The 17,045-nt window shown below is 50.1% G+C and overlaps 7 protein-coding genes across 7 annotated transcripts; 3 read left to right on the top strand and 4 right to left on the bottom strand.

Moving 5' to 3' along the window:
• Nucleotides 1–748: 748 nt before the first annotated feature.
• Nucleotides 749–4,630, top strand: N7525_006154 (5-oxoprolinase; the record flags this gene model as incomplete). Its single annotated transcript, XM_002564028.1, has 2 exons — nucleotides 749–3,259; nucleotides 3,311–4,630. The coding sequence occupies 2 exons, from the start codon at nucleotides 749–751 to the stop codon at nucleotides 4,628–4,630; spliced, it is 3,831 nt and encodes a 1,276-aa protein (XP_002564074.1).
• A 112-nt stretch (nucleotides 4,631–4,742) lies between these two features.
• N7525_006153 (uncharacterized protein) lies at nucleotides 4,743–5,975 on the bottom strand (the record flags this gene model as incomplete). The annotated part of the gene is made up of 2 exons (XM_002564029.1): nucleotides 4,743–4,879; nucleotides 4,928–5,975. 2 exons carry the CDS (start codon nucleotides 5,973–5,975, stop codon nucleotides 4,743–4,745), a joined length of 1,185 nt encoding a protein of 394 aa, XP_002564075.1.
• Nucleotides 5,976–6,298: 323 nt separating this feature from the next.
• Nucleotides 6,299–6,620, bottom strand: N7525_006152 (uncharacterized protein; the record flags this gene model as incomplete). Its single annotated transcript, XM_061213629.1, has 2 exons — nucleotides 6,299–6,436; nucleotides 6,555–6,620. The coding sequence occupies 2 exons, from the start codon at nucleotides 6,618–6,620 to the stop codon at nucleotides 6,299–6,301; spliced, it is 204 nt and encodes a 67-aa protein (XP_061070650.1).
• A 1,618-nt stretch (nucleotides 6,621–8,238) lies between these two features.
• Nucleotides 8,239–10,061, top strand: N7525_006151 (uncharacterized protein; the record flags this gene model as incomplete). The annotated part of the gene is made up of 2 exons (XM_061213628.1): nucleotides 8,239–8,273; nucleotides 8,324–10,061. The coding sequence occupies 2 exons, from the start codon at nucleotides 8,239–8,241 to the stop codon at nucleotides 10,059–10,061; spliced, it is 1,773 nt and encodes a 590-aa protein (XP_061070649.1).
• Nucleotides 10,062–10,358: 297 nt separating this feature from the next.
• Nucleotides 10,359–12,569, top strand: N7525_006150 (putative 5'-nucleotidase; the record flags this gene model as incomplete). The annotated part of the gene is made up of 4 exons (XM_002564031.1): nucleotides 10,359–10,462; nucleotides 10,537–10,747; nucleotides 10,804–10,997; nucleotides 11,078–12,569. 4 exons carry the CDS (start codon nucleotides 10,359–10,361, stop codon nucleotides 12,567–12,569), a joined length of 2,001 nt encoding a protein of 666 aa, XP_002564077.1.
• A 193-nt stretch (nucleotides 12,570–12,762) lies between these two features.
• On the bottom strand, nucleotides 12,763–14,346 carry N7525_006149 (FAD-binding oxidoreductase; the record flags this gene model as incomplete). The annotated part of the gene is made up of 1 exon (XM_061213627.1): nucleotides 12,763–14,346. The coding sequence occupies one exon, from the start codon at nucleotides 14,344–14,346 to the stop codon at nucleotides 12,763–12,765; it is 1,584 nt and encodes a 527-aa protein (XP_061070648.1).
• Nucleotides 14,347–14,604: 258 nt separating this feature from the next.
• N7525_006148 (uncharacterized protein) lies at nucleotides 14,605–16,630 on the bottom strand (the record flags this gene model as incomplete). Its single annotated transcript, XM_061213626.1, has 3 exons — nucleotides 14,605–15,789; nucleotides 15,853–16,183; nucleotides 16,299–16,630. 3 exons carry the CDS (start codon nucleotides 16,628–16,630, stop codon nucleotides 14,605–14,607), a joined length of 1,848 nt encoding a protein of 615 aa, XP_061070647.1.
• Nucleotides 16,631–17,045: the final 415 nt, after the last annotated feature.

Here is a 17,045-nt window from a genome sequence, read left to right as displayed (position 1 = left end):
GTTTATGCCGCTATAGTTCTTAGTGAAGGGCCAATGTCATATGGAAAGCTGGTTTATCGACACTAATCTACTAGAAGATTATACGATCGTTCCAACACCAAATGGTTGGACTGACGAAATCGTTAGCTTCGTATGGTTTCAGATCTTCGATGAATTCACGGTCTTCCGTATTAAAAAGGGGGAATATCGTCTTCTTCTAATGGACAATCATGGTTCACATTTAACCTATAAGTTCATTCTATTTTGCTGGCAAAACGAGTCATTCCTTGTTGAATGTCAGACATCGTAGGCGACAGCACCTGTTTGCTGTAGCAAACATGTTTGCTACAACTTCAGTTTTGCTATCGCCATAGCTATAAATAGCCCTCTCTCTCCTTCTCTCTCCCCCATCCATCCCATTTCATAGAAATCTAGCTTGCACAGTTTCTCCATTCAGTTTCTGCATTTAATTTATATCCTGATCCCTGAACACATGAGCTCCTATCTTCCCCTCCATCCTCAATCTAATCCCCGCAGCTTATCAAGCTATGGAGATGTCGGCCCGAGGAAGCCGAAATAGTAGCCATCGGCCCGACACGTGACATGCATCTAATGGGTAACAGCGCGATGATCATTGGAGATGTGCCGTGATATCGGGACGAGCTCTGGCATAAATGAGTACGGTTCCCTTCTGACCATCTTTATCTGTTGTCCTCTCCTTTTCCTTTCTTAAACCCAGCTCACATCTTCCCAACTCATACTAGTCGCAATGTCTGACTCGGGAAAGATCACCATCTCTATCGATCGCGGCGGCACATTTACAGATGTCCACGCGATTCAACCTGGCCGTCCCGACATTATATTGAAGCTTCTCTCTGTTGATCCTTCTCATTATCAAGATGCCCCAACTGAGGGCATTCGTCAGATCTTGGAGCTGGTCACCGGGGAGCCACACCCACGAGGCCAACCATTGAAACTCGACCGCATTGGTTGCCTACGCATGGGCACAACCGTTGCAACCAATGCTTTGCTCGAGCGCAAGGGAGCTCGTTCAGTACTCTTCACAACCAAGGGGTTTCGAGATTTATTAAAAATTGGCGACCAATCTCGCCCGGCCATTTTTGACTTATCAATGGCTCGCCCCGGAGTGCTCCCGGAAAGTGTCGTCGAAGTCAACGAACGTGTCCTGTCCTGCCACCCTTCTGCCGACAGTGATTGCTTCTCCGAGTGCCGGATGGTAGAGGGAATCACCGGCGAGAAATTCCGTGTGGTGCAAGAACTAGACCTCGTTCAGGTGAAGGCAGAGCTCCAACGGCTGAAGGAGCAAGGAATCCTGTCAATCTCTGTGGCGCTGTTGCATTCCTACGCATATCCTGAGCACGAGCGTCAAATCGGTGAGCTCGCTCAAGAGATGGGATTCTCGGTTACCCTTTCTTCAAAACTTCAACCTATGATCAAGATCGTGCCTCGGGGCATGTCGGCTGCCGCCGATGCCTACCTCACCCCTGTTATCAAGACATATATTGACTCCATCTCTTCCAGCTTTGAAGGTGGGTTGGAAAGTCAGCAGGACTGCCGATTTGAGTTTATGCAATCAGATGGTGGACTGGTCGATTTCCGCAAATTCAGTGGGCTGAAAGCGATTTTGTCCGGCCCCGCAGCTGGCGTGGTCGGCTTTGCAGCCACTAGCTGGGATCCCAGTGAGAAGACTCCCGTTATTGGTTTTGACATGGGTGGCACCAGCACAGATGTCTCCAGATTTGATGGCCACCTTGAGCATGTATTCGCATCTAAGGTTGCAGGCGTGATGATCCAATCCCCACAACTCGATATCAATACCGTTGCTGCTGGCGGTGGTTCCATCCTTACTTGGCGTAATGGCTTGTTCTATGTTGGGCCTGAGTCTGCAAGTGCTCATCCAGGTCCGGCATGCTACCGAAAGGGGGGCCCACTTACAGTGACAGACGCCAACCTATTCCTAGGCCGCCTTCTGCCAGAGTACTTCCCGAAGATCTTCGGCCCGCATGAGAACGAAGCTCTAGACACAGAGACGACTGCACGCCTTTTCAATGAACTCACACAAAAAATCAATATTGAACGCAAACAGCAAGGCCAGTCAGAGTTTTCCCCAGAGGAAGTCGCACTTGGCTTCCTTAATGTTGCAGATGAGTCTATGTCCCGGCCAATCCGTAACCTCACGGAGGCTCGTGGCTTCGAGACCGCATCTCATCATTTGGCATGCTTTGGAGGTGCTGGTGGCCAGCACGCATGCTCAGTGGCGAAAACGCTCGGAATCACCCGCATCATTATCCACAAATATTCCTCCGTTCTCTCGGCATACGGCCTTGCTCTAGCAGAGGTTGTTAAAGAGTCGCAGGAACCTGTTTCCTCAACCTACCTGTCCTCACAACCTGCGCTTCTTCAACACCTCGATCACTTATCAGCATCAGCAACCAAGGACATGGAATCACAAGGCTTTCCTTCCACTCAAGTGCGCCATGAGCAATACTTGAACATGCGCTACGAAGGTTCTGACACTAGTCTGATGATCCGAAAGCCCGAAAGCTCGGGAGACTTCCTAGAAGAATTCCGCATTCGTCATCGCCGCGAATTCAACTTCAACTCTGACCGACCTGTTCTTGTTGACGACGTCCGAGTGCGAACTATTGCCTCGTCCAAGGTGCGGACCGAGCAAAGTCCTTTAGTCCAACTGAAAGAGGCCAATATGCGAGATGTCGCGACGGCTCCAAACAACACCACTTCAGCCTACTTTGGCCAGGCGAGTCGGGTCGATACACCAGTTTACCTTCTAGGCGAATTGGAGAGGAATTCCCGCATTCATGGTCCGGCTGTCATTATTGATCAAACTCAAACAATTGTGGTGGCTCCCAACGCAGTGGCGAACCTACTCGACACCTGCATTGTCATCGATCTCAATAACGAACCAACCTCTTCCGGAAGCGCTCTACCATCGGAAATTGACCCTATCAGGCTTACTATCTTTGGGCATCGGTTCATGTCCATCGCTGAGCAGATGGGTCGTACGCTACAGAAGACCTCCGTTTCAACTAACATCAAGGAGCGGCTGGATTTTTCCTGTGCTCTATTCTCCCCCGATGGAGGTTTGGTGGCTAATGCGCCCCATGTTCCGGTTCATCTTGGATCGATGCAATTTGCCGTGCGTTATCAGCATGAAAAGTGGCTAGGCAATTTGAAGGACGGTGATGTTCTGGTAGCCAATCACCCTAGTTGCGGAGGCACCCATCTACCTGATATTACAGTAAGTAATTTTCACACTGAATACTCTCGTCAAATACTGATACGTCTATAGGTTATTACACCGGTCTTTGACCGACCTGGCGGCTCCGAGATCATGTTTTACGTGGCTTCCCGCGGACATCACGCTGATATTGGTGGTATCTTACCTGGATCAATGCCTCCTAAATCCACCGAGCTATGGCAAGAAGGCGCTGCCATCGAAGGCGATAAGATTGTCAGCGATGGTATCTTGGATGAGGCACGTTTGATCGAGTTGCTGGTCACGAAGCCCTCGCAATATCCCGGCTGCGCTGGAGCACGCTGCCTCAGCGACAACTTGTCCGATCTGAAGGCGCAGATTGCCGCCAACACTCGTGGAATCAACCTGATCCAGACTCTGTTCAACGAATATGGAACGCAGACCGTGCAAAGGTACATGTACGCCATCCAGGCGACGGCCGAATCTGCTGTACGTAGTCTTCTCAAAGAGCTATATCAGAAATTCAATGGCCAGCCATTAGAGTCAGTGGACTATATGGATGATGGCACCCCCATTCGATTGAAGGTCACTATCGATGGTACCAATGGATCAGCTGTCTTTGACTTTGAGGGCACAGGCCCTGAGGTGTATGGTAGCTGGAACGCTCCTATTGCTATCACTCACTCAGCCATCATCTACTGTCTGCGCTGTATGATCAATGCAGATGTGCCACTGAACCAGGGATGCTTGGCGCCAATTGACATCCGTGTCCCATCGTCCAGTATTTTATCGCCGAGCAAGACTGCTGCTGTCGTTGGTGGCAATGTCGTGACCTCACAGCGTATCACTGACGTCGTGTTCAAAGCCTTCCAGGCTTGTGCCGCGTCTCAAGGCTGCTGTAACAACCTGACCTTCGGTACAGACGCCAAGCTTGATCCGACCACCGGTGCTGTTATCACGCCTGGATTTGGATACTACGAGACTATTGCGGGCGGCAGTGGTGCTGGTCCAACTTGGAAAGGCGAGTCTGGTATACATGTTCACATGACCAACACGCGGATCACCGATCCTGAGATCCTGGAAAAGCGCTATCCGACGATGCTCCGCCAGTTTACCCTACGTGGAGGTTCTGGCGGTCAGGGCAAGAACCCCGGTGGTGAGGGAGTAATTCGCGACATCGAATTCCTTTCACCAATTCAATGTTCCATTCTGTCTGAGCGCCGTGTCCATCGGCCTTACGGGCTCGAGGGTGGCCAGGATGCACAGACCGGATTCAACCTGTGGATCACGCGGGATCCTGACACTGGCAATGAGCGCCGTGTTAACATCGGCGGCAAAAACACTGTCTCGATGAAGACTCACGATCGTGTTGTCATCAACACTCCCGGTGGTGGTGGCTGGGGCGCTGTGTGAATGGGTTGTATAGCGAGCATGACATTTCTAGTATACGAATATTAATTAAATACACAGGTGGAGATACAATGATCCTTCTAGGCCTCGTGAATAAATCCGCAAATTTTCTCTTTCACAGCTTGGAATTTCCAAATGCTGGTCGCCACATTTCATTCGCTAGTCGGCTGGTGTTTACCATATCTGGGCCCAGTTGGTCTAGAGAAGAGACACCAAGCATCTTCATGGTGATCTCAAGTTCCTCTGTGATGACTGCGAGTGTGTTAGCTTAAATTGACTTGAACACCAGTCCCGACTTACTGTCTGTACATCTTTCCACTCCTTCAGCGCCATATGCCGCGAGGGCGTAGTAGTAAGGCCGGCCGACTCCAACCGCGGTTGCTCCGAGACACAACGCCTTGAGGACATCTGCTCCATCGCGAAGACCTCCGTCAACAAACACCTGGAGCTTGTCGAAGGCCTCCGGGTAGTACGTGCGAATCTCCAAAAGCGTCATCAATGAGCTTGGAGCGGAATGAATCTGCCTGCCTCCATGGTTGCTCAACAGAATTCCCTGTACACCGTGTTGGACAGCCAGCTTCACGTCCTCAACGCTTTGAATCCCCTTGAGAACCATTGGCCCACCCCACTCTGACGAAATCCAATCCAAATCCTCCCAAGTGAGACCACCATCTACCGAACCGGGAACCTGCCGACCTCCGAACGCTGGCGCAAAGTCGTTCTCACTGTGAATGTCTCTTGCATTTTCAGCAACACCAGCGTCGAGATTTTCTCGTGCTTGGAGGTAACGATCGGCAGTACGCTTTCCTAGGGTTGAAGTGTCCACTGTGACCCACAGGCTTTGATATCCGGCCGTCTTGACTCTTCGGATGAGTGACTTGGCCCTTGTCCGATCCACAGGCACGTAGAGCTGGAATGACAAGTTCGAAGGGCTTTTATTGCCGAGAAGCCGTTGCTCATCCAGATGAGCATCCATGATCTCTTCGAGGGGCTTTGTAGATGCCGTACTGATCATGGTGTGCAAGCCTTTACGGGTTGCTCCTCTCACTAGCAATGGTTCAGCGCCAGGGTGGGAGCTGCCCAGTGTACCCATAGCCGATACGAAGAAAGGAAACTGAGAGGTGTGTCCCAAGATGTTCCTTCGGGTGTCCATTGAGTCAACGCTCCTCAAAATTCGAGGGCGGAAGTTTATCAGAGACCAGTCATCAAGATTGGTCGTCATTGACAGGCCGGTAGCAGCTGAGCTTGATGCATAAACCCATGACTTCTCCGGGAGGACATTCTTTGCGACCTTCTCGAAATCTGTCGTGGTGACACATAGGGAAGGATGGGGAATGTTGTTTGCCATCTTAGCAATTGTCCTTACGGATATGAAGCGAAAAGAGTAAAAGGAAAAAGGAAAGCAGTAATAAAGTAACCTGTGGAGTATAGAAGATCAGATAACGGCCCCGAAGTCGGCCCCGGTCGGCTACTCATTCCGGCCCGGCTATGTCCACTTGGGGTAAAAGCGATTGCCGAATTGTTGTAGGGAATATGCACATCTAGACATCTATTATGTATACATAATGTCCGAGTTTCTGTATAGTTATCTCTTTTTCTTTACTTTTCGGCATCGGAAATGAGGTCCCGTGTTATCCCATTCAAAATCTGTTTCGATGTTAGCTTATAATTTCAAAATGTAAGGTGTTGGTATCCATACGGCAACATTCTCCCTTGGGCACCGAAGGAGTGGGATGGAGGTGTAAGGGCAGTTGTAGTCGCTCTTTTTATCGGTATGAATGTGGACAAAGTTGTGGGCTGCTGCGCATCCTAAAAGACGTGTTAGACCGTGGAATAAATGTTTGAGGTTTAATAGTCATACATGTTTGTACTGCAGGACAGTCAGTGAGATCAACATTGGATATAACCTTGGACAACAGAGACTTACTTCCAGACCATAGGGAATGGCAATCACAGTTCCCATGAATAGGGTACAAATTACTTGCAGACGCATGGTAGAGAGAGGGCGATCAATTATATTCAAGCTTGTACACCACTTGCGCAAGCCTGTGTTGAGGTGGAACAACTCGGCTGGATGGAGGAGAACGACCGTGAAAACGGCACGTGGAAGGTGAAATGCCTTTAACTAAATCTCAAATCCTCAATATTGTGACTAACTTTCCGTTTCAATCTTGGATGAATACAAATGAAAGTGATATGTCAGAGAATATGGTGGTAAGGAGGGAGTGAATCACAAGCCCTACTCTGGTCGTAGAAGGTCGGGAAACAGGCTTTGTCTATACACTACTCCGTATACAACATATATCTTATGACGTCTGCAATCAGGAATCTAAGGTCAATGGAATGTGTGAAGAATGTCTCTCCCATGCTTACTCCGCAGTGACATCTGCATTCCACCTGCCCTCATATCCCTTGATTGACATGGACATGGACATGGACCTAGAGACTTTCCGCTTGCGTCCTATGAAGAGGAGATGGGTAAACCAAGTAGAGTAACTAGAAGATAACTTATGGGATTTGTCGAGAAAGAGCCAGATAATACATTAGTCGTGGCAGGTCACCAACACCTACATACTGTGTGGGCACCGGATAGTCAACTATATATATAGGGGATTACTAGAGGACCTCCCTAGCCTAGATCGACCCCCGTCTACCTAAAAGTTAGCACTATGCTTAGCACTATACCCAGTACTATACCCAGCACCATACCCAGCACCATACCCAGCACTATTCTAACTGTCGATCCATAGAAAACGAACTGGCCAGTTTATCTGCTACCATGAAAATATGTATATAGGATTACATGAGCATAACATTGAATTTTTCCCCTTTAACCCGTAAGATACTTAAAATATGTATTGTGCAAATGAGTCCTATTTACTTGGATGATGTTTACAATTAGGAGCCTACTGGTACTTACATAGATGTTATACTGACTGAGGCGTTTAGGGGATCAACGGAGGGGGCTATATCATCTTTTGCACACATCAAGTTTCTTTTTGAAAGGGATTTCCGGTGTATCGTCGAGATTATGGCTAGACCCTAACACGGCCTTACACATAATAGTAGTCATCCTCACCAACTGGTCTTGTTTATCGCAGTTCCTCCGAGGGAGTTGCGCATCTATAGAACTATGAACCGTTTGAATATCGGTATCCCGCTTGGTCCAGACGTGCCGCATACCAATATGGCCAATGGTGATCCATATATTTTTAATCTCTGCTTTTCCCAGGGTATTTCCAAAGGAAATATGACCTTGTACTAACTACTGCTCTTTGTTAGTACTCTTTGTCAAGGGCCTCCATGGGTGCCCAGCCGGGCGATGAGGGGCTGTTAGTAAGCATCACATGCCGGGGACCTGCAGCTCTAGCCCAGCTAGTTCTTTTCGACTTTCGCTCTCTTCGCTTTTCTTTTTGCGTTCTCTTTTCATTGCGAGTCTCAACTATGTTTGTCACAATACCCGGTTGACCAGCCATAGGGCTTTTCTAAAAACATTTCCACCTACTTTCATTAAACCCGGAGACGGCGTTAACGCTGCATCTTCCCCGCGAACCAAGGAAAAAAGAACAAAACAACAGTGACCAGGCGTCCAAGGACATATATTGACCTCCATGAAAAACTCACCCCCTATTGTGTTTATCGCCAGGTCAGTAACTACTTTCATTACGCTGCTTCCGCTGCTCACCAGCCTTCTAGACATGGCGCCCGCCTCGATGCTGCAGACAAAGATTGGCACTTAACCTCTCCGAGCCCATTCGATCCACCTCTTTCCTACGGTGGATGGATACAGTCTCGGGCACTTGGTGTACGTATAGGAAGTCTCCTAAGGGCCCGGCAGTTCACTGGGGAAGATCCAGAGAGTCCGCACAGCCATCATCCCACCTCGGATAAACAGGCAAACCCCACCCCCGCATCTTCGGATCTGTTGCACCGATATAACGTCATTGTTCATACCTCTCCTTACCTTCGATGTCTGCAAACTGCGATAGGGGTCAGTGCTGGTATCCACCAAGCCTCAGGCGCAGAAGCATCCGAAGGAGCTAGTTCAGCTCCCACTGTCCCCACCGTTTCATCCACCCCTGACCAGCGATGTCTCCTTCGCGTCGACGCATTTCTGGGCGAATGGCTATCACCCGACTACTATGACCAGATCACGCCCCCACCGGGCTCGGACAGAATGGTGGCGTCTGCCAAAGGGGAATTACTCCGTCGCGCTGAAATCATCCCAGCCACCAATGGTTTGACAAGGGCGTTGTCAGGCCACTTTCCTGGCGGTTGGCGCAGCCAGTCACATCCTACTTCACCGGATGGTGAAGACCGCTTGCACTCCTCAACATCCCAACGCCAGCGTGCCAACACCCACGACACTTTCCAAAACCCTATCGCCAAACATGCAAAGAAGTCTCTCGGTCGCCTAGAAACCAATCTGCCGCCTACTCTAGACGCATATTATGTACCCCCAACTCCCAGCTATGCCGTTTCCGCATCGGACCCCATTCCTACAGGCTATGTTGCTCATGCACGGAACGCATGTACGAGGATCGACTACCAGTGGGACAGTATGCGCACGCCTTATTGGGGCACAGGGGGCGAGTTCGGTGAGGAATGGAGTACCATGCACGAACGAGTACATGATGGATTTCAGCACATGATCAATTGGTATCGGGAACAGGATCTGTCTGAACCCGGTTCTACAGCAGAGTCCAATGAGGTAAGTGACTGTAATGCGCAAACGGTCCTCGTTATCATCACACATGGCGCGGATTGCAATGCTTTGATCAGTTCGTTGAACGGGCACTCGGTCTTGGTCGATATTAACACAGCTTCACTCACTATGGCTGTGCGACGCAACCGTGTCAATAAACCCGCGCATGACATGGGTCACACGCCTAAATCTCCGGGCCCTGACAACCAATCGGTATCACGGGAATACTCCTTGCAGCTTGTGGCGTCGACAGATCATCTGCGCCCGGGAATAAACCCCTCACAGCTCAGCTCGCTGTCATCTCCCTCTGTCCCTGTACTTTCACCGCCTCCGGTCCCTTCCTATCGGAATCGTCTTGGCGCTCGCCCATCGCTCCTCCAAGAAACGTCAACAAACGGGCCACATAGTACTAGCTCTGGGCCATGGACACTGGCAATGCGGCCGTCAACCGGTTCAACTACTTCTCAAGGTGCCTCTGGGCTTTGGAACTCGATCTCGTCGCCCACTGATAAAGCGGATGACAACCTCGTGCCGAACTTCGGTGATCGGCCGGTCAGTCAAGATTCCGAACTCTCTGATAGGTCTGATAAGTCTTCAGATCTTGCCTGGACGAAGCAGTTACCACAACGGACACTATCGCAGCGTGGTTTATGGGGGAGTGCTCAGCCGTTGGGGGATCGTGAGGGTGGAACGAAGCGGCGATGGACGGTGACGGAACAGAAGCTGTGAATCATTCTCTTATTGAGTTTTAGGATACCTCTTGCATGGCGTGGTCTTTTTCTTTTTCTTTTTCTTTTTCTTTTTCTTGCTTTTATCCAAGTTTATATTGAAATATTACTATGACACCCCAACCTTCAGGCATCAAGGCATCAACCAGGCACCAATGCCGCGGCTTCCCCCTCATGTTTGTCTCTGCGCCTCTTTTGCTCTTCTCCTCTCACGATCTCTTCTCTTCTCTCTCTTCTCTCCCTGTGTCTCTTCCTTTCAAGTATATCTTCATACCTTTTCCATAACATTGCGACTTCCATGTCAAACATCGAAACAGACGGTCTCTCCGTCACTTATTCCTCTGACCGAACTGGATCTCCGGATCTACGGCTAATCCACTATAATGATGTCTACCACGTCGAGTATGCTTCCCCTCTCTTTCTCTCCCTGGCTTCATAAACTGCAATATGGGATGATATTAAATCATCTTATATAGATCTGGCTCTGCTGAGCCTGTCGGCGGGGTGTCTCGGTTTCAATCCCTCGTGAATCACTACCGTCATCACCCACAGTTCGCTGGTCAGCCCGATATTCTGACCTTCTTCTCCGGCGATGCTTTCAACCCGAGTATCGAAAGTACAATCACAAAGGGCAGGCATATGGTACCATTCCTCAACACAGTGGGCACCGATGTAGCGTGTGTGGGTGTGAGTATGGCAACCTGCCCACCAGAAATATGGTCCCCGCTAATCTAAGGGTCTAGAATCATGATCTCGATTTTGGGGTCGTCCAATTCCGCCATTTGGCCAGCCAATGTCACTTTCCTTGGCTTTTAGCAAACGTTCTTGACCCCGCACTAGGGGAGGATACCCCAATAGCTGACAGCGGGAAGTCTCGCATGTTGATCTCTTCCAATGGGCTCAAGATTGGCGTATTGGGTCTTGGAGAACGAGAATGGTATGCGGCCCTGGAACACATATTTTAGTGCTTTTACGCTTTTCCATTGTTATTCCTTTGCTTACTCGGCCCTACCCCAGGCTCGGCACAATCAACTCTCTTCCGCCTGATCTGATCTACAAATCCGCATCTCAAACGGCCCGGGTTCTTGCGAAACAGCTTCGAGATGAGGGAGCAGACCTCGTAGTCGCTGTCACGCACCAACGTGAACCGAATGACTTTAAACTGGCTAACAACCTGTCACCCGATCTTGTGGACATTATTCTCGGGGGTCATGATCACTTTTATGGCCATGCTGTTGTCAATGGAATTCATGTGATGCGGTCAGGCACTGACTTCAAACAATTGAGTTACATCGAAGCTTTCCGCAAACGAGATGGTTTGCCTGGTTGGGACTTCAACATAATGCGACGGGATGTTGTTCGCTCAATTCCCGAAGACCCTGACACAGTGGCAATGGTGGCCCGGCTCACTTCCAGCCTCAAGGCCAAACTAGACAAGCCAATTGGATTTACAGTCAGCCCGCTCGATGGCCGGTTTTCTACTGTGCGACAGCGTGAATCTAATTTGGGGAATTTTGTTTGCGATCTGATGCGCTTCTATTATGCGGCCGATTGTGCCATGATGGCGGGTGGCACAATTCGCGGCGACCAAATATACCCGCCCGGCATACTGAAACTGAAGGATCTGCTGAATTGCTTCCCTTTCGAGGACCCTGTGGTATTGCTGCGCGTTCGCGGCCATGCATTGCTGGCTGCACTCGAAAATGGGGTCAGCCAGCTCCCCGCGCTCGAGGGCCGATTCTTGCAGGTATCCAATATCAACTACGGGTTTAAATTGGACGCACCATCCGGGTCGCGCATTACATTCGCTCGTATTGGCGATGAGCCCATTGACTTAGAGCGTGACTATATTCTCGCCACACGCGGCTATATGGCCCGAGGAAAAGACGGGTTCGCCTCATTGCTTATCCAGGCGGAAGGAGGTGATGTGGAGGAGCTTGTCTCTGAGGAAAACGGTGTGCTCATCAGTACAATCCTACGGCAATATTTCCTAAGTCTCAAAGTACTCGGGAAATGGAACCGTTGGAGTGCCAGTTTAGGCCGCCACTGGGGTATTGTACATCGCAATCTGCACGGTGAAGGCTGGCTGAAGCCAGCGTCCCTCAAAAACGACGAGAAAAACGCAAGCGATAGGGTGAACCGGCAGCCTAATCCCCGACGCACAGCCCGGTCAGCATACTACTACGGTCGATTTCCCGAAGAAGTCGAACAGGTCGACATTATCACCGGGGACGAGGCGAATGGCAATGCCATGGACTCGGACTCGGATGAGGATCCAGATATCCTCACATCCTCTGGGCCAATCACTAATTACGTCACTCAGCCAGCGAAATCATCCGCTGAAGAGGAGCATCGTCTACAAGTTGCGCGGCGAGTTGTCCGAAAGTGGATGCGGCACGCAGGTCTGCAATGCACAAGGTTGAATACTATGAACGGCGAAGGGGAATTCACTCCGGCCTGGACATCGGGAATCTCTCCTCGGTTGGAAGGACGCATTGTGGTAGAGTAGCCATGCTCCTCTGCCGTCTTTTCCTTTGTTTTCCCCTACGGGTTCATGTTTCGGGCTTTCTTCTGTTAGGGATTTTCTTATACTCTTGTCATATTTGCTGTTCCCTATTGCATCATGCATATGCGCTGGATGACCTGGTGTTTCTGGCTGAACGGAATGCATCGATACCCCGAATATCTTCGAACTATCCTATTCAATCGGCCTTCTTCTTGGGAATTTCTTTTTGCAACAGATAGTCTCCTCCTCTCCAAGCCTTATAGACCCCGTAAAGACCACAAAATGGCCAGACGTCCCACAGGGCACGTTTGACCGATCCCTTCCAGCCATTCTCGAACTCTCCACGATGTGGACCAGGGAGATCAGATCCACGCACTCGGACCTTTTCATACAGGGATGGAAGATGCTGCGCGTGGTATCTTGCCCGTAAGGAATCATAACCGGGCTTGTTATAGATGGACCAGAATTCGTCCTCTGTATAGTAAGTATGTGCATATAGCCACTTCTTTCCTCCAAGACTGTGGACCTTGTGTTCAAGCTGTCGATTTTGAGCCACGAAACCGGCCTCATCCGTGGTAGCGGCCGGGCCCCAGATCCCAAAATTGAGGAGTCGTGTGTTAACTCCCTTGCCATCCGCCGGATCTCCTTCCAACCCACCGGCACTTCCTGGTGGTAGCGGACAGAGCCAAAGCGGATATTGGCCAAAGTTGTCAGGTCGGTCCAGCCAGTCCAGGAACTCGGCAGCAGTGGATATTGGTACACCGACATCTTGGATGATATATCGACGCGCAAGCCCACTAACGTGCAGAGCATGATACATCACCTTGGTGTGCATGAATCGGTTAAGAAGCCAGCGTGTCAGAGAGGTGAATGGAACACAGAAGTAGCGAAAGGCGTAACGGGCAACCCAGAAACCACCTCGATCATAACGGAACAGGTAGTCCGTGAGAGGAATGTAGTCCACTGCATCCATGTGAGGTGAGCTCTCTCCGTCGGAAATCTTGGAGATCTTGGATTGAGCAATTCGTTCGACGTGCAAATAGAACCAATCGTCCTGTCGACGAGTAAAGCGTTGAGGCTTTACGTTAGAAGTTTGTTCAATTTGTCGACCAGCACAAACGACGATCTTGTTCCGTGCATAGACGATTCCGTCCAGGTATTCAGTGCTTGGATCAGCGCTAGCCTCTTCAAAGGCACGCACCGCGTCCTTCATATTGGAATTGACATAGTATTTCAGTTCAACCAATGGCTGCGACTTTTTCAATCGAATCTCCAATAGAGTGACCACTCCCAAGGTCCCAAAGGAAGATGCGGCGCCCCAGAACAAGTCCGAGCGGTTATCCGCCAGTTCCGAACCCGTCTTGACGCGGTCATTGTATGCCTTCACCACCTGACCATCTGCCAGGACCATTTCAATCCAATTGACAGTATGATCGAAGAACCCCTCGCGGAAAGAGCTACTCTCGCCGGACGTCCCGGAGAATCCGCCCCCAACCGAGATGTTGGGGAACTCGACAACCACCAAAGGGACCAACCCATGGACCATGGTGGCAGCCACCAGAGCACCCATCGAGACATTGGGCTCAACTATAGCTGTATATCTGTCGATATCGATCTCGAGGATGCGAGTGAGAGGTTCTGTGCTGACCGTGTTGGAGAGAGATCGGTTGGAGGGCCGAGTACTGTTGGTAGCGCCATGATATATACGGAATGGTTGCTGGCGACTGTGGAAGTCCGCTACCCGTGCTGAGATCTCTTGCACATCTGCAGTATGATCCATTATAGATATGAAAATGAAAAAAAGGGAGATATAGAAATATAAGCAAAAGCCAGAAGATGTAATATGCCAAGCAAGGGGAATGGAATGAGAGAATCCCCAGCCCGAGGTCGCCGCATTTGGAGCCCTGGCTGACATGAAAGACATGAACTAGTAGGATTTGTACGAAATCAAATTCAGAACTGTACATCGGTATCATCAACATGAGAAAGAAGAAAGACAAACAGAAACAGAATAGAAGTAGAGTAGAAAATTCCAAGCCTATTGTAGGCCAACAGGGCGTGCTCCTGCGAGATTGACCACCCTACCACCTCCAGCTGCTCCCACTATTGTAGGCGCCCGTGGCTGTACCCAACCTGGAACACTGGAATCATGACTCTCCCGTGCAGAAATGGTCTGCCAGACATTGGGGAATCCTGTGGGCAAAATTCCTTTGATTTTGGCACCGGGAACGGCGAATCGAGGCTCACGATGGAGAAGGTAGCCACCCATCAGCCCTTGTGTAATCAACGATGCAAAAATCGATTCAATCTCTTGCATCATGGATGCGTCTGTTTCTATCCTGTCGTCGAAGTCATACGCATATGGATTCAGTTCGTAATCGCCATAGTTCTCTTCTGGGTCTCCATCGACCAATTGACCCGGTAGATTAGGTTGTGGTCGCCCTTCTTCGGTGTAAAATCCGTCCGGTGCCAAAAAATCCCCATATTTTCCTAGTATCTCTCGATCGGTGGCGGGGCTAGCCCTTCCATCTGCTCCTTCCAGGCGGGCGTAGTCGAGATCTGTGGGTTCGGAAACGACTTGTGACCCATAGAGGTTGGAGGCTACCATAGTACTCGTGGTGCCAGTTCCGGATGATGCGTGTTGTGTCTGTAGCCATCGTATAGCCACAACGAGCTTTTTAAGGTTGAGGACTGGTGGAGGTCCCTTCTGCGCCTGCGCCTGCGGACCTCCATAGGAACCTCCGTACATGAAAACCTTGCGTGCAAAAGATCGCCAAACCAGAGTCTCGCATCGATTTCGGAGAGTAAACAGAATTCCTTTGCGTGCAAACCATTGCGCGGTCGGCGAGCCCAAGAAGAGATGTTGCCGGAAAGCCAGGTAGTCTCCTCGGACAATCAATCGACACAGTGGCTGGAAGTGTTCTGCTAACCCTTGTGCTTCTGGTCGTTGGAGAAGTGCCTGGGACGGGAATCGGCCCAAGATAATGTTACACGGAATGAGGTATGAGAGGATCAAGCGTCGTTGGCTTATGGCTTGGCGGTGGCATTGGTCGTAGGCGGCCTGTAAAGCGAGGCGGGCGGGGGAAAAGAGGTTATTGGCGAAAAGGTAGCGCCCGAGGTAGTAGAGGTAGGTTACACGCTGTGAAGCTGGGAAGTAGGCCAAGGGGGGTGATTGGGCGCTGATACTTGCAAACATCTGCTCGGCGTTGCGTAGTTTGCCGCACTATATTTCGTCAGAATCAAGATCTGAAAGAGGGTGAGATAGTCAGTGATAGAGCCTCCGTACCTGGAACAGCAGTTTCAGGCAGAGATTAGCCATGAGATAGATACCGATGCGCTTGCCCTCCGGCTTACCAGTAGGGCCGGGAGTGCCGGTCCGATCAGTGAGGCACTTGATGAAGGCTTCGCGCACCACATTGGCCGATTTTTCCACCAAGGTCACTTTCTCGATGCTCTCGTCCTGAGCCGCCAGACCTTCCATTCGTCGAATATGCGCGATCAGGTCCGGTCGACGATCGAGGCCCATTGCTAATTTTGCCAGCACCTTCGACAAGTAGAGAACTGTAGGAAGAACGACGACACCCATTTGACTATCTCCGAGGGCGAGCACACATTGACTGCAGTTGATGAGAAGGTTGAGTCAGCTTTCAAGCTCGAAGATATGAGTAGGATCCTCGTCCGGGGAACAGAGAGTGCATTCAGAATCCTCCACCGGGGGGCAGCAAAACTTACTTGAGCAGCGCCTTCAACTGGTTGTATGTTTCCAATAGGTTATCGGTGTTCATATCGCGTAGAAAGATCAGGTAGAGCTTGACGAAAGTCGGGAACGCCGTCCATGAGCCACCCTTGGATCGCGGCACGAGAGGCTCGCATCGTTGAAGAAGTTCGGTGTCAGCCTTGGAGCCCGGGGCATAGTACTGCCGTAGTTCACTGACCATGCGCTGGTAAATGTCAGAAAGCGGCGGCTCGAGCTGAAGAAAGTCCTGGACTTTGGCACCATCGCGGTTCTGGACCAATTCCTGCAAACTGCCGAGGAATTGGTCGAGGACGGGAGTTTGACCCATGTTGAAAGAGCGAAATGCTCGATTGGCTGGTATCTCCAGAAGTTTTAATTTAATTGAACGATCATTGTGTTTTCAAAGATTCTTAACGGTCAAAGAAACCAAACCGAGGAGCTCATCTATTGACGGCATGGCAGAACCCGTCACCGCCCTTTGTATAGACATGCATGGATGTCCAGGAGCGGGACCCGATTCAATTTTCAATTGCATTCAATTATGCTAGGTCATTGAGTGTTTTGATAAGATGAAATCAATGGATCACTGTTAATGATAGTTCTGGTATAGTTCAAATGGGTTGGTGTCTAGAAGTAAGCACTTCACTCAGATTGTATATATCTACATATCTATAGAGTAATACTCTAGTATAAGCGTACAATATGCACCCTTGCAACATAAAGATGGTGTATTATGTCCATGC

This window comes from Penicillium rubens, assembly GCF_028828025.1.
Source record: "Penicillium rubens strain IBT 27055 chromosome Unknown utg000002l_segment0_segment0, whole genome shotgun sequence".
NCBI lineage: Eukaryota > Fungi > Ascomycota > Eurotiomycetes > Eurotiales > Aspergillaceae > Penicillium > Penicillium rubens.
This window is presented reverse-complemented; position numbering and strand designations above follow the sequence as displayed.